The sequence below is a fragment of the Bufo gargarizans genome, chromosome 11 (assembly GCF_014858855.1).
Source record: "Bufo gargarizans isolate SCDJY-AF-19 chromosome 11, ASM1485885v1, whole genome shotgun sequence".
NCBI lineage: Eukaryota > Metazoa > Chordata > Amphibia > Anura > Bufonidae > Bufo > Bufo gargarizans.
In genome coordinates, this window is record NC_058090.1 from 80,570,563 (window position 1) to 80,594,916 (window position 24,354).

General features: G+C 44.4%; 2 protein-coding genes across 2 annotated transcripts; one reads left to right on the top strand and one right to left on the bottom strand.

Moving 5' to 3' along the window:
- Positions 1-266: 266 nt before the first annotated feature.
- On the top strand, positions 267-1,196 carry LOC122921346 (olfactory receptor 1G1-like). Its single transcript, XM_044271323.1, has one exon. The coding sequence runs from the start codon at positions 267-269 to the stop codon at positions 1,194-1,196; it is 930 nt and encodes a 309-aa protein (XP_044127258.1).
- A 15,705-nt stretch (positions 1,197-16,901) lies between these two features.
- LOC122921347 (olfactory receptor 1G1-like) lies at positions 16,902-17,831 on the bottom strand. The gene has a single exon (XM_044271324.1). The coding sequence runs from the start codon at positions 17,829-17,831 to the stop codon at positions 16,902-16,904; it is 930 nt and encodes a 309-aa protein (XP_044127259.1).
- Positions 17,832-24,354: the final 6,523 nt, after the last annotated feature.

Sequence of the window (24,354 nt, forward strand, 5' to 3'; positions counted from 1 at the left end):
CGGAGTATGAGCCCTCCTACCTTCAGGGTTGGCTCATACGATAGGAGACAGGGTCAGAATTAGGGATGTGTAGGAGGTGACCTTCTCCCTTATTCCTGTCCTGGCCATGCTCTGACCACCCATCTGCTGATACCGCACGGCTGAGGGTTTTCCCCATCCTCAGCCGTGACAGTCGGGCTATCTTTGGAAGCTCTAACTGCCCTCACTCTTCGGTAATATCAGTTGAATATCCATCACTTCTCTGTTTTTACAGAATATTTTCATTTATGGAATACAGCAACACAACCTATGTGACAGAATTCATCCTTTTGGCTTTCTCCGAGTTTCACCAGTATCAGATTTTACTTTTTACTATTATCTTATTTACATACATTGTTTGTATTGCTGGAAATATGACTATCATTGTGCTGGTCATAGTGAACCAGTCTCTCCATGTGCCCATGTATTATTTTATTAGCGTATTTTCAGCTGAAGAAATGTTGCTTGTAACTGTTGTATTTCCAAAGATGTTATCCAACCTGATGGCAGATGATCAGAAAATATCTTTTGCAGGTTGTTTTGTACAGGTATATTCATATCTTACTTTGGCACAAGTGGAAAGTGTTTGCATCATGATAATGGCCTACGATAGGCACTTGGCCATTAACAAGCCATTGCATTATATAATTATTATGAGTCGGACCCTCTGCATAGGACTGACAATTTTTTCATGGATTTTTAGCTTATTTAGCTCTTTAATTGTGACACTGTTTTCAATGTTTTTGGATTTTTGTGGCCATAATGAAATCAACAATTTCTTCTGTGATGTAGGACCATTGCAGAGTCTGGCATGTTCAGATAGATACCTGCACATCGCCAGTACAGTGACAACCGCAGCTGCCGCCATAGCATCTGTTGTCCCATTCATGATAACTTTTGGGCTCTATACCAGAATCATTATGACTGTTTCCAAGATAAGGAGTTCTTCTGGTAAACAAAAAGCGTTCTCCACATGTTCATCTCATCTTATAGTAGCCATGTTACTTTATATCTCAGCCTTTGTTATCTATCTTAGACCTTATGACAGACAACGTGATAAATATTATTCTCTTATTTACTTTCTCATTAATCCAGTGGTCAACCCTTTTATATATGCCTTACGGAATAGGGATGTGAAAAATGTTCTAAAAAATATCTTGAATTCCAATGCAAAATAAATCATACAGTAGAATTACCTATGTCTAAGGCCACCGAATCATCAGAAGGTTTGTTCACCAATGACTGTACCAAACGGAAAGCCTTTAATATAACAATTTAGGTATTTCAGTTTCCACTTTTGTTGGAAGTTGCAGTATTTCTGTAGGTTCCTTTTCCATATCAAAGGGCATCTCTCCACTACCAGGTCTAATGCTCCTCATTAAGAATTTAAGATAGAACCTAATTGTATCTCCATACTTAAATCATATTTCCCAGCACCATAAGAAGTACTGGACTAAAGATGAGCGAAGCAGTTCATACTGAACTTGTTTAGTCTGAACTTAGCTATTTGATGGATGACAGACGAATTCAGTGGCGTACATATAGGGGTCGCACTTGCGACCGGGCCTGGCACCCCAGGGGGGCCCGGCCGCCTGCGGACCCCTGGCCCCTGCTGCAGCTGCAGCCGGCGCCGGGCCCGTGAACTCCCGCGAGACCTGTGTGAACTCCTGTGCAGGTCTCGCGGGAACTCAGAGAGGACGTCAGAATTCGAGAAGCGGAGTGCTGAGGCGCGGACCGGAAGAACAGAAGAAGAACTCGACTGTAAGTAAAAGCCGGGGGGGGGGGGGGGGGCGGCAGCGTACCGGACCCTGGGCTGGCCTGGCACTCGTTGTCTCTCTGGGGCACAGGGCACACTAGGCCCCCGGCATCCCCCCTAGCAGATGACCGGGGGGGGGGGGGGGGGGCAGCAGCAGGGCACACTAGGCCCCCAGGCACCCGGGGGGGGGGGGGGGGGTTGAGCTGCCTGGCAGGAAAATTTAGCCTCAGGTTGGGCCCCTGACTTGAGTAGTGAGGGACCCTGGGGCCCTGGCCTACCATGACCCCAAAAGTGGCTGATGGGGGGGTCTTTGGGCTAATCTGAGGTCTAATGGGGGCTGACTGGGAGTCTGGGCTAATCTGAGGTCTGATGGGGGCTGACTGGGGGTCTGGGCTGATCTGAGGTCTCATGGGGGCTGACTAGGGAGTCTTTGGGCTGATCTGAGGTCTCATGGGGGCTGACTGGGGAGTCTTTGGGCTGATCTGAGGTCTCATGGGGGCTGACTGGGGGCCTTTGGGCTGATCTGAGGTCTCATGGGGGCTGACTGGGGGTCTTTGGGCTGATCTGAGGTCTCATGGGGGCTGACTGGGGGTCTGGGCTGATCTGAGGTCTCATGGGGCTGACTGGGGGTCTGATGGGGGTAGGAAACTAAGATGTCTGTCTGTCAACCTCTGCAGAGATGAGAGATGTCTGAAAGAAATCATGATGGTGGTCTGGTCTGAATGGAGAAGATGAAGAAAGAGAACATCTACATCAAAGGAGACGTTACTGGATGTAAGAGGTATGGGCGCGATATATAGGTAGGGCTGTGCATAGGTGTGGCTTGAGGGTGGGCAACTGGGTGGGGACACTGGGGGAGCAGGGACACTGGGGGCGGGGACACTGGGGGGCAAGGACACAGGGGGCAAAGGGGGCCCTTGGATCAGTTTCGCACAGAGGCCCCATGGATTGTGTGTACGCCACTGGACGAATTTAAACCTTTTCAAGTTTGTTTTAGTGGAAAAAGGGTGCTCACATGACCCTGAAAGGAAGGGGGAAAGGGCTTGCCCTAATTGGCTGGTATTGTTGCGCATATCAAAGTATTCAAAGTGTACTTTAATCCGAATTTCAGGGAAAATTTGATTTGCCGTGAAGCCGAATTTCCTTGTGCGGTAAAAAATAAAAATCCTACTAATCTCATCTATTTGAACATGAATAGGCTACAGTGGCCATCTTGCTTGAAGATCTGACGCAAAATCTTCTGCGAGGTGACATACGATGTCACCACGCCAACCAGCGTAATGACATCATCACTCACTACGCAAGATCTTCAAGCAAGATAGCCACAGCCAGTGGATGAGGTAAGTACAATTTAATTATATATTTTAACCTATTCACCCCTGAATGGACTTAATTTTAATCTTAGATGCCGCAATCAGCAATGTATGCGGCATCTGAGGGTTTCAATGACGGCGCAATCACCATTACCCGCCATTGTGCCCGCTACTTAGAAAGAAATGCACTCCGTGACAAAGTAGTTTGCCACAAAGCAATTTTTTTTTGTTTCAGCAGAGCAGCCTTATTAAATTTTTGAGAACATCGCTCATCTCTACTTACAGGCCGACAGACAGCTCCAAGCGTAACCCATCCAGGTGAGCCTTTTTCACCAGAAGATTAAACCATCTGTGAAAACGGTCCCACTAATGAGCGCAGACCGCAGGCATAACCATGTTGTTGGTGGCGGTAGTAGTGGCACTCATAGCCGTGGTATTGGCATTGGGGGGAGCGAAAATGGCAGTCAGGAGAATGGGTTAGGCCAAAAATGTGTCAGAGCTAAACCAAGCTTTGCTACCTCTACATCTACTGGAGGATCTCCCGTCTGGCAGTTTGTTTCCACACTTCTGGAAGACAAAAGCACTTCCCTTTACATGCTGTGGAAGAGAAAAATAAGATGTGGTCTAGCAAACACAAATGTAAGCATTAGTGTTGGTCGAGCACCAAAGTGCTCGTGTGCTCGAGTAGAACACTTCTTGATGCTCGGGTGCTCTACAAAGCACACGAGCACAATGGAAGTCAATGGGAGAACCCAAGCATTAATCCAGGAACCCCCTGCTCTGAAGAGGTGAGGGTGTTGGGACTCTAGTTCGGCTTAGGAGTCCCTGCTCTGACTCTATATATAGCTATGTCAGTATATGGAGTCAGTGCTTGGGGACACCCAGTGTATTCAAATCTACACTGACTAAAAATATAATCGTAACACTTTCGGTTTTTCTCCCATTTTGCATGAGCTGAACTCGAAGATCTGAAACATTTTCTACAAACACAAAAGACCCATTACTCTCAAATATTGTTCACAAATCTATCTAAATCTGTGTAAGTGAGCACTTTTCCTTTGCCAAGATAATCCATCCCACCTCACAGGTGTGGCATATCAAGGTGCTGATTAGACAGCATGAATATTGCACAGGTGCCCAAAATAAAAGTCCACTCTGAAATGTGCACAGTATCTCTGTGCATTCAAAATGCCATAAATGAAATGCACCTGTGTTCATTGTCCATAACATATGCCTGCCCATACCATAACCCCACCACCACCATGGGCCACTCGGTCCACAACATTGACGTCAGCAAACCGCTCACCCACACGACGCCACACTGTCTGCCATCTGCCCTGAAGAGTGAAAAACGGGACTCATCCGTGAACAGAACGCCTCTCCAACGTGCCAGATGCCATCAAATGTGAGCATTTGCCCACTCAAGTCGCCTACGACTACGAACTGCAGTCAGGTCCAGACCCCGATGAGGATGATGAGCATGCAGATAAGCTTCCCAGTTTCTGACAGTTTGTAAAGAAATTCTTTGGTTATGCAAACCGATTGTTGCTGCAGCTGTCCGGGTGGGTGGTCTCAAACGATCATGGAGGTGAACATGATGAAAGTGGAGGTCCTGGGCTGGTGTGGTTACACGTGGTATGCTGTTGTGAGGCCGGTTGGATGTACTGCCAAATTCTCTGAAATACCTTTAGAGACGGCTTATGGTAGAGAAATGAAGATTCATTGCACGGGCAACAGCTCTGGTAGACATTCCTGCAGTCAGCATGACAATTGCAAGCTCCCTCAAACATTGCGACATCTGTGCCATTGTGCTGTGTGATCAAACTGCACATTTCAGAGTGTCCTTTTATTGTGAGAAGTCTAAGGCACAGGAGGTGGGATGGACTATATCGGCAAAGGAGAAGTGCTCACTAACACAGATTTAGACAGGGTAAGCATCCAAACGGTGAGGTTATTGATGGCAAGTATGTGTCACTGAGGTTGCTACTCCCGGATGTAAATGGCAACCAGTGATGTTAGATCGCTGAGTTTTTGGTAGCTGGAGTTTGGGTCTGGGATTTAGGAGTGACTGAAGAGTTTGGGTGGGAAGGTTACTCCCATACTCCATGTCGTGTGTTATCACCTCACCCAGCTGGAAGCTAATTTAAAAGACACACTGTCAGTATGTGAGTGGTCAGGGGCGTAGCTAAAGGCTCATGGGCCCTGGTGCAAGAGTTTAGCTTGGGCCCCCCTTCCCTCAGTGCTGGTTGGCAAGGGGTAGGGGAGCACATATCCTTCCTGCTGCCTGAGGCAAACATTGAAAGGGCACCCCCTCATGCCAAATTCTTGACCTAACCGCTTCCCTCCAGCCAGAGGTGTAAATTGACCAGTATGCACTTTCTATAATGCCAGTGTCTTATGTGGCACAAGGGTCTTTGGGCCCCATCAGGCTCCTGGGCCCGGTAGCAACTGCTACCTCTGCACCCCCTATAGCTACGCCCCTGTGTGTGGTGTTTTTATATTCTTGGCTTAAAATAACACCAATTTTAGCAAGGCCCTACATCTGGGGCCTTTGCTGCATTTGTCACAGTGAAATACAAGCTTTAAATACTGAAATTATATTCTGGTTTAAAAGAAAAACACAAATTTTTTGCAAGATAATACATTTTGGGTCCTTTGAATTTGTGACAGTCAAATACAAACTTTAAATTCTGCAGTTATATTCTGGGTTTGAAAAAACATCCATTTTGTGCAAGACCCTACATCTGGGGCCTTTGTTGCATTTTTTACAGTCAAATATAAGCTTTAGATACTGCTGTTATATTTTGGTATTACAAAAAAACACACATTTTTTGCAAGATAATACATTTAGGGCCTTTGCTGCATTTGTCACAGTCAAATACAAGCGTTAGATACTGCTGTTTTATTCTGGTTTAAAAAAAAAAAACATTTTGTACAAGACCCTACATCTGGGGTATTTTCTGAATTTGTCAGAGTTAAATACAAGCGTTGGATACTGCTGTAACATTCTGGTTTTTAAAAAAAAAAAACATTTTGGGCAAGATAATAAATGTGCGGCTTTTGTGGCATTTGTGACAAACACAAACTTTCAAAACTGCAGTTATATTCTGGGTTTAAAAAAAAAACATTTTGTGCAAGACCCTACATCTGGGGCCTTTGCTGCATTTGTCACATTCCAATACAAGCGTTAGATACTGCTGTTATATTCTGGTATTAAAAAAACACCCATTTTGGGCAAGATAATACATTTGCGGTCTTCGTTGCATTTGTGACAGTCAAATACAAACTTTAAATACTGCAGTTATATTCTGGGTTTAAAAAAACACCCATTTTGGGCAAGATAATACATCTGGGGCCTTTGCTGCATTTGTCACAGTCAAATACAAGTGTTAGATACTGCTGTTATATTCTGGTATTACAAAAACACAAATTTTGTGCAAAACTAGATTTGCGGCCTTTGCTACATTTCTGACAGTCTAATACAAGCGTTAGATACTACTGCTATATTCTGGTAATAAAAAAATCACCTATTTTGTGCAAGACCCTACATCTGGGGCCTTTTCTGCATTTGTCACAGTCAAATACAAGCGTTAGGCGCTGCTGTTATATTCTGGTTTTAAAAAAACATCCATTTTATGCAAGACCCTACATCTGGGGCCATTGCTGCATTTGTCACAGTCCAATACAAGCGCTAGATGTTGCTGTTATATTCTGGTATTTAAAAAAAACACCCATTTTGGGAAAGATAATACATTTGCGGCCTTATTTGCATTTGTAACAGTCAAATACAAACTTTAAATACTGCAGTTATATTCTGGGTTTAAAAAAATCACCTATTTTGTGCAAGACCCTACATCTGGGGCCTTTGCTGCATTTGTCTCAGTCAAATACTAGCGTTAGATACTGCTGTTATATTCTGGTTTAAAAAAAACACCTATTTTATGCAAGACACTAGATTCGCGGCCTTTGCTGCATTTCTGACAGTCCAATGCAAGCGGTAGATGCTGCTGTTATATTCTGGTTTTAAAAAAAAACACCCATTTTGGGCAAGACCCTACATCTGGGGCCTTTGCTGCATTTGTCTCAGTCAAATACAACCATTCAATACTGCGGTTACATTGTTGGTTGACAAATTACCAATTTTTGTGACCGTGAAGTAATTGAATATACGTCATCTGTCACACTGTTGTGTGACCTCAAGAAATTTTTCCTCTTTATGACACCGACACTGCCTTACTCTCAGTGAACTTAATTGTTGACTATTGGCAGTTACATTGTCGCCTGACATAAACCATCTATGCAAAGAATGAGGAGAGAGTCAAATAAGGGACGTGGCCCCGGTCGTGGTGCTGCTGGTGTTGGTGGAGCTCCTGTTGCAGGGAGAGGTTGTGGTCGATCTGTGTCAGCTACACGCACAAGTGAAACACCTTCCTCAGGTGCGAGTAGGCGACAGAACCTTCAGCGGTATTTGGTAGGGCCGAATGCGGCTCTACGAATGGTGAGGCCAGAACAAAAACAGGCGATAGTAGATTGGGTGGCTGACAGTGCCTCCAGTTCCTTCACATTGTCTCCCACCCAGTCTCCTGCTGAAAGATCAGAGTTGGCACCTGCAGCCCATGGCCATCGGTCTTTCACCTCACCCCCTTGCAAATCAGCCAAGCAGTCTGAGCCGCAAGTCATGGAGCAGTCCTTTCTGACAGGCAGATAATAGACTCAGACAGTCTTTAGCAAGGTTATTTTCCCAAGAAGTACTCACTCAGACCTCTGGATGTTGCTTCTAAGGATCCAGGGAAGAAAGAACAGCATTTTCCCTTTTCCAAGATGGCCGCCGCTTCACTTCCTCTTTGTCCTCCTGGGAACTTGTACTAAGCACTTTCATTCCTTCTGCTGTAAAATGGTTTCTCTGTGGAGGCAGGCTCTTTGTTTCCCTCCCCTCTGCTGGGTGGATGCCTTCCTTTCACAAGGTCCAAATACAAGATGGCCGATTAACCCCTGTTTTGACACAGTGCGGAAATCGCACAGATTCACACTCTTCAGCAGTGAGTAAATGCAATAAAGTCTCTTGTTGGTGGGTTTTACAGGCGCTAACGTAGATCCACTCTAGTCCTTGCAGTATAGGGGCACACACGTAATCCTGTTCGTGACGCCACTTGCAGCATCCGTACACGCGTCTAGGGTTGTTTTTAAAGAAGTTTTGTCATGACGCCAGTTGCATTGCAGAAACAAGGGACTGAGTCCCCTTAAGTAGATGGTGTTGGTGGTACCCAGGTGTAGGAATGCCAGAGTGGTGTAAGGTTAGCCTATAATGTCCCCTAATGATGTTGTACATGTCACGGTGCTCCTACCTGGATATGCTGGACCCGAGGTGTTGTCGGACGAAGCAAAGCAAATAGGGTGAATAGGTGGTGGAGAGGATGATTAAATAAATGGAGTCTAAACTTCTCGGCTCTGCTACATCTGCACTCACTAAGGCTACTGTTACTCTTGCATTTGGTGCGGATCCGTCAGGGATCTGCACAAACGTTTCCGTTCAGATAATACAACCGCATGCATCCGTTCAGAATGGATCCGTTTGTATTATCTGTAACATAGCCAAAACGGATCCCCCGTTAATGGGGTACGGATCCATTTTCTATTGTACCATATTGTGTCAGTGAAAACGAATCCGTCCCCATTGACTTACATTGGGTGTCAGGAAGGATCCGTTTGCCTCCGCATCGTCAGGCGGACACCAAAATGCTGCAATCAGCGTTTTGGTGTCCGCCTCCAGAGCGGAATGGTGATTGAACGGAGGCAAACTGATGCGTTCTGAGCTGATCCTTATCCATTCAGAATGCATTAGGGAAAAACTGATCCGTTTTGGACGGCGTGTGAGAGCCCTGAACGGATCTCGCAAACAGAAACCAAAACGCCAGTGTGAAAGTAGCCTAACTCTGCTGTGCTATCAGGATGAAATAGAAACTTTTCCTTTCTCTTGAACTTAGCTTTCGGTAGTCTGACTCTGTCCTTATCTTTATCCAGAGAACTTTACTCCTGGCTTGTGAGGCCTCTATGCCCAACAGAGCTGAGGGTGTGCTCTGCTGGCTTGCACACGACCTTCCCCTTGCAGGGGGTACTCTAGTCTGACCTTTACTAACTAAAGCGCCTCCCTGACTAGAGAGAGGGCTGGAATGGAAGAGGGGTTCCATTCTAGCTAACACAGCTCTGCCAGAGGTGCCGCCATCTGCTGGTAGACCAGGCACATTACATTTGCATATAAACAGATGCATAACAGGAAATGCACGATATATGGGACCTGGAATAAATGTATAAAATGACATTGAGATTGCATATCCAGATAGAAACATGGCATAGGTGTGATAATGCCACTCGGGGAGTTACACTTCCTTCCTTTTTGTAACGTTACTACGAAGAGCGAGGAAATTCGGCTTCATAACTAATCTATTTTTTCCTGAAATTCAGATCTAATTCCACTTTGTTAACGTCGATTCGCTCAACGCTGTTGCTGATGGAAATCACTGACCAAAAACTATGTAGAAGAGCACTAAGGGTAAATGTCGGAGTGGCAAAAGGGACATTTGCTTAATGACCTTTTTACATTTTTATTTAACACATTAATACAGAGAATGCAGAGTATGTGGTTTTGAATGTATTTGTACTGTATTGTACATTAATAAATATATTTAATTTGGTTTTTATTCCCAGATGTTTTTAAAAATTAACCGATGATTTTGCCAAAAGTTCTCAGCTACATTTATCATCAAAAGGGTAAAATATATGGTCACTAAGGACCTTGTTAGGACTGTTTTTCAGTTATCCACCAACAGAATGGATTTAATGAGATTGTCTTCAAACACAAAGGAAATGGCCTCCCCTGTGTAAATCTTAAAAGCCATATATTGCCTTGAGTAACTGAACCTCATTACATTAACATTGTGAAAGCAATGGAAGAATGCCATGTTTTTGACCAAAGCTGTTTTTGACCAAGTCAGCATTAGTAAGGTGAAAACGACAGTGACCTGTTACACTTCCTGGCCAAAAACAAAAACTCACACACTCTAATATTTCGTTGGACCGCCTTTAGCTTTGATTACGGCACGCACTCGCTGTGGCAACGTTTCCACAAGCTTCTGCAATATCACAGCATTTATTTCTGTCCAATGTTGCATTAACTTTTTTCCTAAGATCTTGTATTGGAAGATTTGGACCACTGCGCAAAGTCTTCACCAGCACATCCCAAAGATTCTCAATGGTATCAGGTCTGGTGGCCAATCCATGTTTGAAAATTATGTATTTTCCTTCCTGAGGATGATGAAGTCGGCTACCCGACAGACCATACCATTTAACGCAGCCGCAAGTACTGTAGATGATTTACTGTAGGTGCTTACTGTACACAGAGGGGGGGCTACAGTTTACAGCCTACTCTCCCATGTACTGTAGTTCCAAGCGGGTCCCGGGTAGTTCCAAGCGCCATCTGGGGTTCACTCAGCAAAACTTTGCACCACCAAGCGCTTCTGGTTCACAAATGAAATTCGCTATCGTTACGCGCTGATGCGAGTCTGCAGGGAGCGCTAACGATGATACAACTGTACATGGGACGACCATCGCAGCACGTCTCGGAACACAGGTGCCAACTGCTGGGGCTTTCGAAAGTGTGCAGACCGACAAGGAAGTCAGGGGTGAAGACTGAGTGGAAGATGATGTGGAGGACGATGAGGTCCTCGACCCCACATGGAATCAAGGTCATGCGAGCGACCTATGTAGTTCGGAGGAAGAGGCAGTGGTCTCACAGATCCCCCAGCACAGCAGAAGAGGGAGCAGGGTGCAAAAGCAGAGCGGCCATCCTCTAGACAATACGCCTCTTACTGCCCACCGCAGCAAGGGACAGAGTGGTTTGACGAAAAGACACGAGTGGTTTGCACGCTGTGCAATCAGAGCATGAGGCGAGGCATAAACGTTCTTAATCTGAGCACAACCTCATGACCAGGCATTTAAGTGCAAAGCACGAGCTGCAGTGGACTAGACACCTCAAAAACCAAGAAAGGTCTCTGGCTCCTCCTGCTTCCTCTTCTGCTGCAGTCACGGCCTCTTCATCCACCTCTGGAGTGACAGTGCCACCTGCCACCCCGCAAACAGAGGATCTGCTAGCAACACCAACACCTGGGTCACCAAGCATCTCCACAATGTCCCAGGGAAGCGTTCAGCTCTCCATATCCCAAACGCTGGAGAGGAAGAGGAAGTACCCCCCCTACCCACCCGCGATCCCTAGCCCTGTATGCCAGCATTTCTAAATTACTGGCCTTTGAAATGCTGTCATTCCGCCTGGTGGAGACGGATAGTTTTAAAGGCCTTATGGTGGTGGCTGTCCCACAATACGTCGTGCTCAGCCCACACTACTTTTCAAGGCGAGCCATCCCTTCCCTTCACAACCAAGTAGGGGACAAAATCAGGTGTGCACTGCGCGACGCCATCTGTGGCAAGGTGCACCTGACTACAGATACGTGGACCAGTAAGCACGGTCAGGGCCGTTATATCTCCATTACAGCACACTGGGTAAATGCAGTGGCGGCTGGGCCTGAGGCGTATAGTAGATTGGCGCATGTCCTTCCACCACCGAGGATTGCAGGGAGCTTCAGTTTGCCTACTGTTGCTTCCTCCTCCTACTCTGCTTCCTCATCCTCTACCAGCTCCTCATCCGGTCAGCGTAACACCTTCACCACCAACTTCAGCACAGCCGGGGGTAAAAGACAGCAGGCAGTTTTAAAACTTATCTGATTGGGGGACAAACCCCACACCGCACACGAGCTGCCTCCTATGCCTCCTTGAAAAAAAGCTCCTGGCGATGATGGAAGAGGATGTGGCACAGGAAGAGGAGGAGGAAGAGGGATCCTTTCGTAGGGTTTCCGGACAGTCATTCCCAAGTGGCTCCGAGGGTGGGTTCCTGCACCCACAAACCCAAGGTACACAATTGTCCAGCCAGGGCACAGTTCTGGAGGAGGAGTAGGAACCATGTTTACAGCAGGGTGGCACCCAGACCAGCTCATGGCCATCACTGGTGCATGGATGGGGGGATACAGAAAACACAGACGATACACCCCCCACAGAGGACAGCTTTTTTGTTGCCTCTGGGCAGCCTGGCACACATGAGCGATTACATGCTGCAGTGTCTCCGCAACAACCGCCCACATTCAAACTTGTGCTGATTACTGGGTGGCCACCCTGCTGGATCCCCATTACAAGGACAACGTACCGTCCTTAATTCCGTCACTGGAGCGTGATCGTAAGATGCGCGAGTACAAGCGCATGCTGGTAGACGCGCTGCTGGTGGCATTCCCACCTGACAGCGGTGGCACAGTGGAAGCACAAGGCGAAAGCAGAGGAGGAGGAAGAGGTCGCCAACGCAGCTGGGGCACCACCAGCTCCTCAGAAGGCAGGGTTAGCATGGCCTAAAAATGTGGAAAAGCTTTGTCAGCATGCCACAACATGGATATGGAACGTCTTAGCAGGAGGCAGCATTTCACCAACATGGTGGAGCAGTATGTGTGCACACGCCTACACGTACTAAATGGTTTTTCAGAAGTAAAACGTCCCATGGCGCAAAGGACCATCCTCAGCTCACCAGGATCAGGAGTACAGTTTTTTATTGCAGCAATAAAACGCGTTCCGGGGAATCACTCCCCTTCATCAGGTACAAAGGGCTTACCGAATACACGTACTAAATGACTGTCCCCTTCAACTTCTGCGTCTCCAAATTAGGCACATGGCCTGTGCTTGCCCTTTACACCTTGGAGGTGCTGGCCTGCCCTGCAACCAGTGTATTATCTGAACGTGTGTTTAGCACGGCAGGGGGCGTCATCACAGACAAGCGCAGCTGCCTGTCCACAGCCAATGTGGACAAGCTCACGTTCATTAAAATGAACCAGGCATGGATCCCTCAGGACTTGTCTGTACCTTGTGCAAAATAGACATGTATACCGACACTAAGCAGCCATTGTTATACTGCAGCGCAATTGCTCATGTTTGTATTTTGGATATTTCACACTCTTTTTTGGAGTGTACCTTAATTTTACAAAATTAAATTAAAACCAAAAACCTGTGTTGGCTATCTCGTCCTCCTCCACCGCCGCTTCCACCTACTCCGCTACGTCCACCGCCTCCTCAAACTCATACTCCATATGGAACTCCACCTCATAACTCCCTTTTTTTTTTTGTACGTGTTTTTTTTTAGATCATTTCACTACTTTGTCATTTACATATTCTGGTAAAATTCATCAATTTTTGGGTTTATAGTACCACTGCTATACCTAGTAGGCCGGTTAAAAAAATAAAATAATTATTATTTACATTTTAGGGTGAAATTCACAAATTTTGGGGTGTATAGTACCACTGCTATACCTAGTGGACCGGTAAAAAAAAAAAAAAAAAAAAAAAAAATGTCAGTTACATTTTCTGGCGAAATTAACTGTATAGTACCACTGCTATACCTAGTAGACATCTTAAACAAAAAAAAATTATTGTCAGTTATATATTCTGGTGAAATTCACCAATTTTTGGGTGTCATGTACCACTCCTATACCTAGTAGACCGAAAATAAATAAATACATTTGTCAGTTAAATTTTTGGGTGAAATTCACCAATTTGTGGGTGTAATATAACCCTCCTCTACCTAGTTGACAGCTTAATAAATTTCAATAATTTTTCTGTTCCATTCTTGGGTTGACATTTTACAATTTTAGATGTGAATAAACACCTGCTCTGCATAGGTGACAGGGAATATTTTTTTATATATTATTCAGTAATTAATGCGCGCCACATCCTTTCATTCAATGCTTAAACTTTGAAAAGTTGTCACACTTTTAAGCTTTAATAATTTCTCCCATATTTCAGCTCTATAATTTTAAATTTGAAAAAATGAATCCTCCCTTGGATGTGGTCTCTCTTTCTCAGGCTCCCTCTCTGGCCTGGAACCCTGATTCCCCGCCACCTGTGATCACCATGGTAGGCGCCTAAAAGAACATTGAAAGTTGAGCAGATATCAAATTGGATCGTGAACATCACGGGGACGTGCGACATGGTGGAGCACTAAGTGTGCACACGCCTACACGAACTGACTGACAGGGGTCAGAACCTGCAACTTCTGGGTCTCCAAATTGGGCACATGGCCTGAGCTTGCCCTTTACCCCTTGGAGGAGCTGACCTGCCCTGCAGCCAGTGTATTGTCTGAATGTGTGTTTTTGCACGACTGGAGGGGGTTATCACAGGTTATATTTCCCAATGTTTTGGGGTGTACACTAATTTTAAAAATAAAATTTAAAACCAAAAAGCAGTGTAGGCTACCTCCTCCTCCTCCACCGCGGCTTCCACCTACACCGCCACATCCACCGCCTCCTCAACCTCCTACTCCATATGGAAAAAACAACATAGAAGGGTGAGGCGGCACTACAGGTGCGTCCAGCAAATTCAGAGACGGGAACTGTGCAAATCGGTGAAACGGCATCGTTCAGTGGTGCTCTGCTATCAGACTGGATGTTCACAATAATGATGCAATGAGTAGAAGGAATAAAGATAGCGGCACTCACCCGGATGTTGCAAATAGTGACTTTATTCTTGTAGATTCGGATACAAAGTTCAACAGGCTGGGGCGGACTGAAGCGTGTATATGCTGAGTGATCAAACAGGCGACGGCCGTTTCGCGCACCTTTGCGCCTTCCTGAGGCCAGAGGAAGCGCAAAGGTGCGCGAAGCGGCCGTCGCCTGTTTGATCACTCAGCATATACACGCTTCAGTCCGCCCCAGCCTGTTGAACTTTGTATCCGAATCTACAAGAATAAAGTCACTATTTGCAACATCCGGGTGAGTGCCGCTATCTTTATTCCTTCTACTCATTGCATCCTACTCCATATGGACCTGGTCCTCCTAGATCAAGATTACATTTTTTATTTTTAGGTATTTTATGTTATTTTAAGTCATTTCCCTATCCACATTTGTTTGCAGAGCACTTGCCATGCTCCTAACCACATTTTGATGACATTTGCAGCCCTCTAGCCCTTTCCATTACATTTTTAGAGCCATTTTAGTGCTCAAAAGTTCGGGCCCCCATTGACTTTAATGGGGTTCGGGCTCGGGGTTAAGTTCGGGTCAAGTTCAGGTCCCGAACTCAAACTTTTTACCGAAGTTCGGCCGAACCCGAACATCCAGGTGTCCGCTCAACTCTAGCCCCAAACCCTGAGAACTTCAACTAGCCCAAGCCTCTCTTCCCTTAACCTATGAGACGCATCGCAAATGCCCCTATACCCTCTTTTCTCCCCAAAATAAAATAACCCCCAATCCAACTGACCAGCCGTATTATGTAACCGATCTCTAAACTAAGCCCGCCCCTCCCCCTCTCACTACAACATAGCCCCACCACTAATACCAATCAGAAAAAGGAAAGTAAGGCCAATCAGATATTATTCCGGTCAAGCCAGTTCATAGCAAGGTCCAAAGAATCAAAAATATGAGTTCCCGAATCCCTCATTAAATATAATCCGAGGTTTAGCTGGATACACAAATGAATACTTAATGTCCTTTTCCTGTAAGTGTTTTTTAACCTCGGTAAAAGTACGCATCTTTCCTTGGATCTCCTTAGAAAAGTCTGGAAAAAAAGCCAATCTGTTCCCATTTATAAAATAGGTGAACATTTCCTTGCCCTTCTCAATAACATATCTCTGTCTCGTGAGACCAGTATCTTTACCAGAAGTGTCCGTTGCTACCTTCCAGGAATTGGTTTACCTCTGGGGACCCGATGTGCGCTTTCCACTAAAAAGAAAAAGAAAAATGTTCCCTTCCAAACTTCTCCAAGATCAGCAGTTGAATCATTTGAGCAGGATTTTTTTCTTTAGCACCCTCAGGTAACCCCAGGATTCTCACGTTACATCTCCTTGACCTGTCCTCCAAATCTATAACTTTTTATTTAGCAAACTAAAGCCCGTCTTCGGGGTAGAGATTTCCATTTTTGATATGTTAAATTCATTCTGTAAAACACCCACGGACTTTTCTATAATATTAACTCTATCCCGAATCTTCGATACATCATTCCTAATCAGAGCTACATCAGACTGGATTGACCCGAGCTGCAATGAAATATCCTGTATCAATTCCGCATTTTTTATTAACTGCCAGCAATATTTATTTTATAGAAGACGATTCAATATGAGATAATTTCACTTGCTTTTTTTTAACAGGATCTTCAAATAGGGGAGACAAGGGGAGACACAGAGACCACACAGCGACCCAGAGCAGCCAGGCAGAGAGGAGGCAGAATGAGAGAAAGAAGCCACACAGTACGGGCAGCCAAGCAGGGAGGAACAGGACGTGGAGTTCAATATAGGCAGGTAGGGCTAGAATAACAGAGTCAAAGCATGAACCATTACGGGATCTTCACACAGAAGAAGCAACGGAGAGTGAGCAGATGGTTCGGCAAACGGGTCTTGAGATCCAGAGCCCAGGAGTGCACCAGACGCTGGACATACGCGGGGCTGGAGGCACAGAGGAGCGTGGCAGTAGGAGAGGGGGAGGGTATGACGCACCCTCTTTACATCATAACGTCTGATAATTGTACCTTAAATTCTTAATGAGGAGCATTAGACCTGGTAGTGGAGAGATGCCCTTTGATATGGAAAAGGAACCTACAGAAATACTGCAACTTCCAACAAAAGTGGAAACTGAAATACCAAAATTGTTTATTAAAAGCTTTCTGTTTGGTACAGTCATTTGTGAACAAACCTTCTGATGATTCGGTGGCCTTAGACATAGGTAATTCTACTGTATGTTGCTTTAGTTTGCATTGAATTTCAAGATTGTTTTTAGAATATCTTTCACATCCCTATTCCGTAAGGCATATATAAAAGGGTTGACTACTGGATTAATGAGAAAGTAAAAGAGAGAATAATATTTATCACGTTGTCTGTCATAAGGTTTAAGGTAGATAACAGAGGCTGATATATAAAGTAACATGGCTACTATAAGATGAGATGAACATGTGGAGAACGCTTTTTGTTTACCAGAAGAACTCCTTATCCTCGAAACAGTCATAACGATTTTGGTATAGAGCCCAAAAGTTATCATGAATGGGACAACAGATGCTATGGCGGCAGCTGCGGTTGTCACTGTATTGGTGATGTGCAGGTATCTATCTGAACATGCCAGACTCTGTAATGGTCCTACATCACAGAAGAAATTGTTGATTTCATTAGGGCCACAAAAATCCAAAAACATTGTAAACAGTGTCAAAATTAAAGAGCTAGACAAGCTAAAAGACCATGGAAGAATCGTCAGTCCTATGCAGAGGGTCCGACTCATAATAACTATATAATGCAATGGCTTGTTAATGGCCAAGTGCCTATCGTAGGCCATTATCATGATGCAAAAACTTTCCACTTGTCCCAAAGTAAGATATGAATACACCTGTACAGAACAACCTACAAAAGATATTTTCTGATCATCTGTCATCAGGTTGGCCAAGAGCTTTGGAAATACAACAGATACAAAAAACATTTCTTCAGCTGAAAATAAGCTAATAAAGTAATACATGGGCACATGGAGAGACTGGTTCATTACGACCAGCAGAACGATAGTCATATTTCCAGCAATACAAACAATGTATGTAAATAAGATAATAGTAAAAAGTAAAATCTGATACTGATGGAACTCTGAGAAAGCCAAAAGGATGAATTCTGTCACATAGGTTGTGTTGCTGTATTCCATAAATGAAGATATTCTGTAAAATCAGAGAAGTGATGGATATTCAACTGATATCACAGAAGAGTGAGGGCCGTTAGAGCTTCCAAAGATAGCCCAACGCCATATTATTGTCTATGGTAAAACACAGTGAATGTGCTTGGAGATGAAGACTTTTAGTAAGATGTGTAAACCTCAGGAAGGTTTTTCACTGGCAGTAAAGAAGTGTATTTTTCACTAACATACTGGTTTTGGGTCTGATATTTTTGGACTGAGCATTGTATGTCATCTTGGTGAAAAGCAAATAGATGTATAAGTTATCAGGGAACACACAATATTTGATCCTCACCATGTTCCTCAGGAAGAAAAGGTTGCTACAATATGAGTAAGGTAAAGCATCTCCCCAAAAGATGAATGGTGCAGTATAGTGTAATTTTTGACCACCAACAAACAGGATCTCAGCCTTAACTTTGTCAGAATTTATTCCAACTAACTGAAATTACATGAGTATGGAATGTAATCTACGTATGTGGTTACAGGTGAATAGGTTATAACTAGTGTTGAGTGAATTTACTTTGATCCGAATTTCAAGAAAAAAGTCTTTGGTCATGAAGCCAAATTTCATCGTGCCTCGTGGCAATGAATCAATGGCGCCAATAAAACAAAAACATACTCACCTCAACCAATTGCATGCAGAGAGGCTGCCTGGCCATCTTGATTGAATAAACTATGTAAAATCTCTCTCGGCCTGCCCAGCGTAATGACGTAGGGACGTCACTACACAAGATTTTACACAATTTCTTCAATCAAGATGGCGGCGTCAGCCTCTTCGTAAACGGATGAAATATGTTTTTTTTTTACCCCTGATAGACCTTAACATTCATGTCAGATGCTGCGATCGTCTCTCCCCGTAATACATACAATGGAATTTAATTTGTGATGAATTAATTCGTCACAAATCAAATTTCTTTGTGAAATTCGGGGAAGCAGCCAAATCGAATTTTTGCTTATCTCTAGTTATAACTTACAGCACTAGTCAATGTCGAGTTGGGGACCAGAAGATTTAAATGTTTTTAGGTTGTCATCCTGCTGTCTTCTGCACAGATGTGAGAACACTGGTTGCTTAGTAAGAGATTATACAACCACATCTTTGAGATAAAAAACTCCCAATCACACTTTACAGGGGAGAAATCACTTTACTGTCCTACCAGATATGTTTCAAACTGCCAGTATCTACACTGCAGTTTTGAAAGCCTGGTGTGGTCTAAGGTATCATCTACAAACTATTTTCAGCCTCCATTGTCATCTTGACATGCCCCGATGTGTGGTCATAGGAACACCTGTAGCTGTATATCTGGCTGATAGCCCAATGTTATACAAAGGCCCTCTGATGGTTTGTTTAGACACTTTTTGCTGCCCTTGGCTTGGGATATGATGTCCAGTCTCATTTGCAGTACAGGATGGATCACTGAGCACCATTCTTTTAATCAGATGATCTGTCTGTGCAAATTTTGTGCAAATGTTTGCCTCTGCGCACCTCTAATCATTCCAGTTTATTATTGTCCTCTCAACCACCAGGACAAGCAAAGTTGAACAGTACTGCCATCTCGGTCTAGGCACATAGTGATCTGCTAGATTGATAAACCAAGGTTTCTCAGTTCAAGGATTCTGTCCCTCTCAGTTTGCAACAAGTGGTGATAACTGGTGGTGAATAGGAGGCATTGCACAATGATCCCACATGAGTGATCTAATTTTTGAGGTTTCATGTGCCTAAAAAACTTTGCTTGCAATCAGGCTTTTATGCCCCTCCCACATACCACAGATTGGAGCTAGGTGTTTAGAAATTTGATCATTTGCAAATTTTAGTGACATCTGCTTTGTACTTGATTTGCATAATCTTACAGCTTGTCCTTCTTGGTGTTGAGGGGTGGATTCTGCTTTCACTTTGCTAATTCTAAGTATTAACGGGCTTGAAAAGGGTTGTATATAGGTAGTACTAGGAGAGCTCCAAATGTCAAAAAAAATTGCGCCCAAACTAAATCTGAATAGTTGATTCAGACCTAAAACAAATATCAAAAGTTTGCTCATCTCTACTTATATTGCTAAAATTCAGTGACAATGATTCCACTTTTCTTGTGGTATGTATATATAAATAATAATATATATTCAGTATATTTCATATATATGAAACAATATGAAATTATATTTAATTATTTTATGTTCTACATAGCATAGAGAAGTAATAATTTATATACAGGGTGCCTGTGTACATTATTTTAATCTGGATTTAATAAAGTCTTGATTATATGGTGTGTTTTTTTTTTTTTTTTTTTTTTACTGGAATTGCTTTTGGAATAGATTTTGTGCTGGGTGCCACAACTTTTCCTTGCTTGCAATGGGACTGTCTTCTCAGCTACCCAAGCACAGCAAGATTCGTCCAGACGGTGTAGTGGTGAGTGTTACATTGTACAGATCTTAATACCTCTTCATATTTTAACAATCCATGCAGCTTTGGTCAAAAACATAGCATTTTTCCATTACATTTTGGCTTAAGAATGTTTACGGTGGTCCAGCTACTCAAAGCAATATAAGAGTAAGATATACACAGGGAAAATCCATTTCCTTTTCAACACAATCTCATTAAAGCCATCATGGTTTGGTAGATAACTTAAAATACTGTCCTAACGAGGCCTTTAGTGACTATATATATACACTCACCTAAAGAATTATTAGGAACACCATACTAATACTGTGTTGAACCCCCTTTTGCCTTCAGAACTGCCTTAATTCTACGTGGCATTGATTCAACAAGGTGCTGATAGCATTCTTTAGAAATGTTGGCCCATATTGATAGGATAGCATCTTGCAGTTGATGGAGACTTGAGGGATGCACATCCAGGGCACAAAGCTCCCGTTCCACCACATCCCAAAGATGCTCTATTGGGTTGAGATCTGGTGACTGTGGGGGCCATTTTAGTACAGTGAACTCATTGTCATGTTCAAGAAACCAATTTGAAATGATTCGAACTTTGTGACATGGTGCATTATCCTGCTGGAAGTAGCCATCAGAGGATGGGTACATGGTGGTCATGAAGGGATGGACATGGTCAGAAACAATGCTCAACTAGCCCGTGGCATTTAAACGATGGCCAATTGGCACTAAGGGGCCTAAAGTGTGCCCAGAAAACATCCCCCACACCATTACACCACCACCACCAGCCTGCACAGTGGTAACAAGGCATGATGGATACATGTTCTCATTCTGTTTACGCCAAATTCGGACTCTACCATTTGAATGTCTCAACAGAAATCGAGACTCATCAGACCAGGCAACATTTTTCCAGTCTTTAACATTCCAATTTTGGTGAGTTTGTGCAAATTGTAGCCTCTTTTTCCTATTTGTAGTGGAGATGAGTGGTCCCCGGTTGGGTCTTCTGCTGTTGTAGCCCACCTTTCTTTCCCATTCTGACATTCAGTTTGGAATTCAGGAGATTGTCTTGACCAGGACCACAACCCTACATGCATTGAAGCAACTGCCATGTGATTGGTTGACTAGATAATCGCATTAATGAGAAATAGAACAGGTGTTCCTAATAATTCTTTAGGTGAGTGTATATATATTTTAATCCTCTAATGATAAATCCAGAATCATGTGTGACATAAGAACCAATAAAACTGAATTATATTTAGCAATAATCTAATGTCATGTTCTAACGAGGGTCCTACCAACCCCTAGAACATCTCTCAGGCATAGGACACCAAGGCAAGCAGACAGACCAAGCAAGGACCAAAAACGTATACTTTAATAACAAAATGAGGACATGACAGTGAGCTGGACCAGCAGTTAAGGGTATAGTGGCAGGTAATACCACTGGACCAAGTGCACTGGTTTGACTTGGGGCCAAACCCAGAGGGCAAAGACTCAGTGAGCCCTGTTCTTCACAGAGCACCTGATGGTGGGGATGAACTTAGCCGAGGGTTCACTGATTGCACCTCCAGGATGGTCCCAGTGCACTTGGTGACTTACCTGCAGAGACTAACGGTGCAAGCGCAAGCAGTTTACACAACATAAGGACTGGAACCCAGGCACACAAACTGAAATCCAAACATAACTGTATAGGACACAGTTAAGACAAGATAAACAGGAACCAGAACACAAGCAGATGACTGGACCCCATGCAGAACAGATGCATGGCGATCACAGGCTGCCCAGACAGGCAGACAAGAATATGCCTGGACCCTATGAAGAACTACAAATGGCATACACAGGCAGAGCTGCACACATAGACTACATATATGTCACGGATGGTGTTGCAGAAAACTAGAAGATAACAAACGAAGATCCGACTGACTTGATCCCAAACTAAGGAACATAAGGGTGAGCCCTCATGCCTCGACTGTATGACACCTGAACACCCTATAATAGTGAGGGGACAGGACCACTAACTTCCTACACTTAATACGGAGGGAGTCAGGGTCACCTAGGATCAAGCAAACAGGAAAACACAAATAAATGAACAGACTTATCTGTAGAAGCATCAGTTGCAGCATCCAGCATGCACACACTCTAGGAAGTTGTATAAACTGCAAAGTGATACAGTATGGGAGGGAATTTAAAGGGATGCAATCAGTGCAACTAGATGACAGCTGAGAGAGGGAAACGAGATGACAAAACGAAAGCAAAACAAAAGAACCTCAAGCAGGAGGTTCTGAAGAACGTCTGTCAGAGCTTCTCAGATATCTGGCGGTGACAGTACCCCTCCTTCTACGAGTGGACTCCGGACACTTAGAGCCCACCTTCTCAGGATGGGACCTATGGAAAGCCCTGATGAGACGAGTGGCCTTAATGTCCGTCACTGAGACCCACATCTTCTCCTCAGGACCATAACCCTCCCAATGAACGAGGTACTGGAGAGAACCGCGGACAACACGAGAATCCACAATCCTAGAGACCTGAAATTCAAGATTACCATCAACCACAATCGGAGGAGGGGGCAAAGACGAGGGTACAATGGGTTGGACATAAGGTTTTAATAAGGACTTATGAAAAACATTATGGATCTTCCAAGTCTGAGGAAGATCAAGACGGTAGGCAACAGGATTGATGACGGACAAGATTTTGTAAGGCCCAATAAACTTAGGACCCAACTTCCAGGAGGGAACCTTCAATTTGATATTCTTAGTAGACAACCACACCAGATCACCAACATTCAGGTCCGGACCAGGCACACGTCTCTTATCCGCCACACGCTTATATCTCTCATTCATGCTCTTTAGATTATCCTGAATCTTTTGCCAAATAGATGACAAAGACGAGGAGAATCTCTCCTCATCAGGTAAACCAGAAGACCCCTCTCCAGAAAATGTCCCAAACTGCGGATGAAACCCATATGCACCAAAAAATGGTGACTTATCAGAGGACTCCTGACGACGGTTATTTAAAGCAAACTCAGCAAGGGACAGAAAAGAACACCAATCCTCCTGATTCTCCGCCACAAAACAGCGAAGATATGTCTCCAGATTCTGATTGACGCGCTCCGTCTGGCCATTCGACTGCGGGTGGAAAGCAGAAGAGAATGACAACCGAACCCCCAAGCGAGAACAGAAAGCCTTCTAGAATCTGGAAACAAACTGCGTGCCCCTATCAGAGACTATGTCTGAAGGAATACCATGCAATTTGACAATGTGATCAATAAATGCCTGCGCCAGCGTCTTAGCATTGGGCAACCCAGGAAAAGGAATGAAATGCGCCATTTTTCTAAAACGGTCCACCACTACCATAAGAAAACAACGTGACAGGGCATCCGCCTTCACATTCTTAACCCCAGGGCGGAACGTGACAACAAAATTAAACCTTGAAAAGAACAAAGACCATCTGGCCTGTCTCGGGTTCAGGCGCTTGGCTGACTCCAAGTAGGCCAGATTTTTATGGTCAGTAAACATGGTATTAGGGTGTCTGGCTCCCTCTAGCCAATGGCGCCATTTCTCAAAAGCTAACTTGATGGCCAACAACTCCCTATCTCCCACATCGTAATTTCTCTCTGCGGAGGAGAGTTTCTTCGAGAAAAAGGCACACGGACGCCATTTGGCAGGAGAGGGACCCTGAGACAAGACCGCACCCACACCCACCTCAGAAGCGTCCACCTCAACAATGAAGGGCAGAGAGATATCAGGTTGTACCAAGATGAGAGCGGAAGCAAAACTCTCCTTGATACTAGAAAAGGCCTTACGCGCCTCTACCGACCAGGAGGAAAAATCTACCCCCTTTCTAGTCATATCAGTGAGTGGCTTAATAACAGAGGAATAATTCAAAATGAACTTTCTGTAATAATTGGCAAAACCCCAAAAGCGCATCAGCGCCTTCTGATTCTCAGGAAGCTCCCAATCAAGCACAGCGCGGACCTTCTCGGGGTCCATGCGAAAACCAGAAGCGGAGAGGAGAAACCCCAGAAATTGAATTTCTGGAACCGCAAACACACATTTTTCCAGTTTAGCGTACAATTTATTCTCCCGCAGAATGAGCAAGACCTGACGTAGGTGATCCCTATGG

What these genes read in the sequence shown, in the direction of transcription:
- LOC122921346 (XM_044271323.1), top strand. Translation starts at nt 267, where the DNA reads ATGGAATACAGCAACACAACCTATGTGACAGAATTCATCCTTTTGGCT.
- LOC122921347 (XM_044271324.1), bottom strand. Translation starts at nt 17,831, where the DNA reads ATGGAATACAGCAACACAACCTATGTGACAGAATTCATCCTTTTGGCT.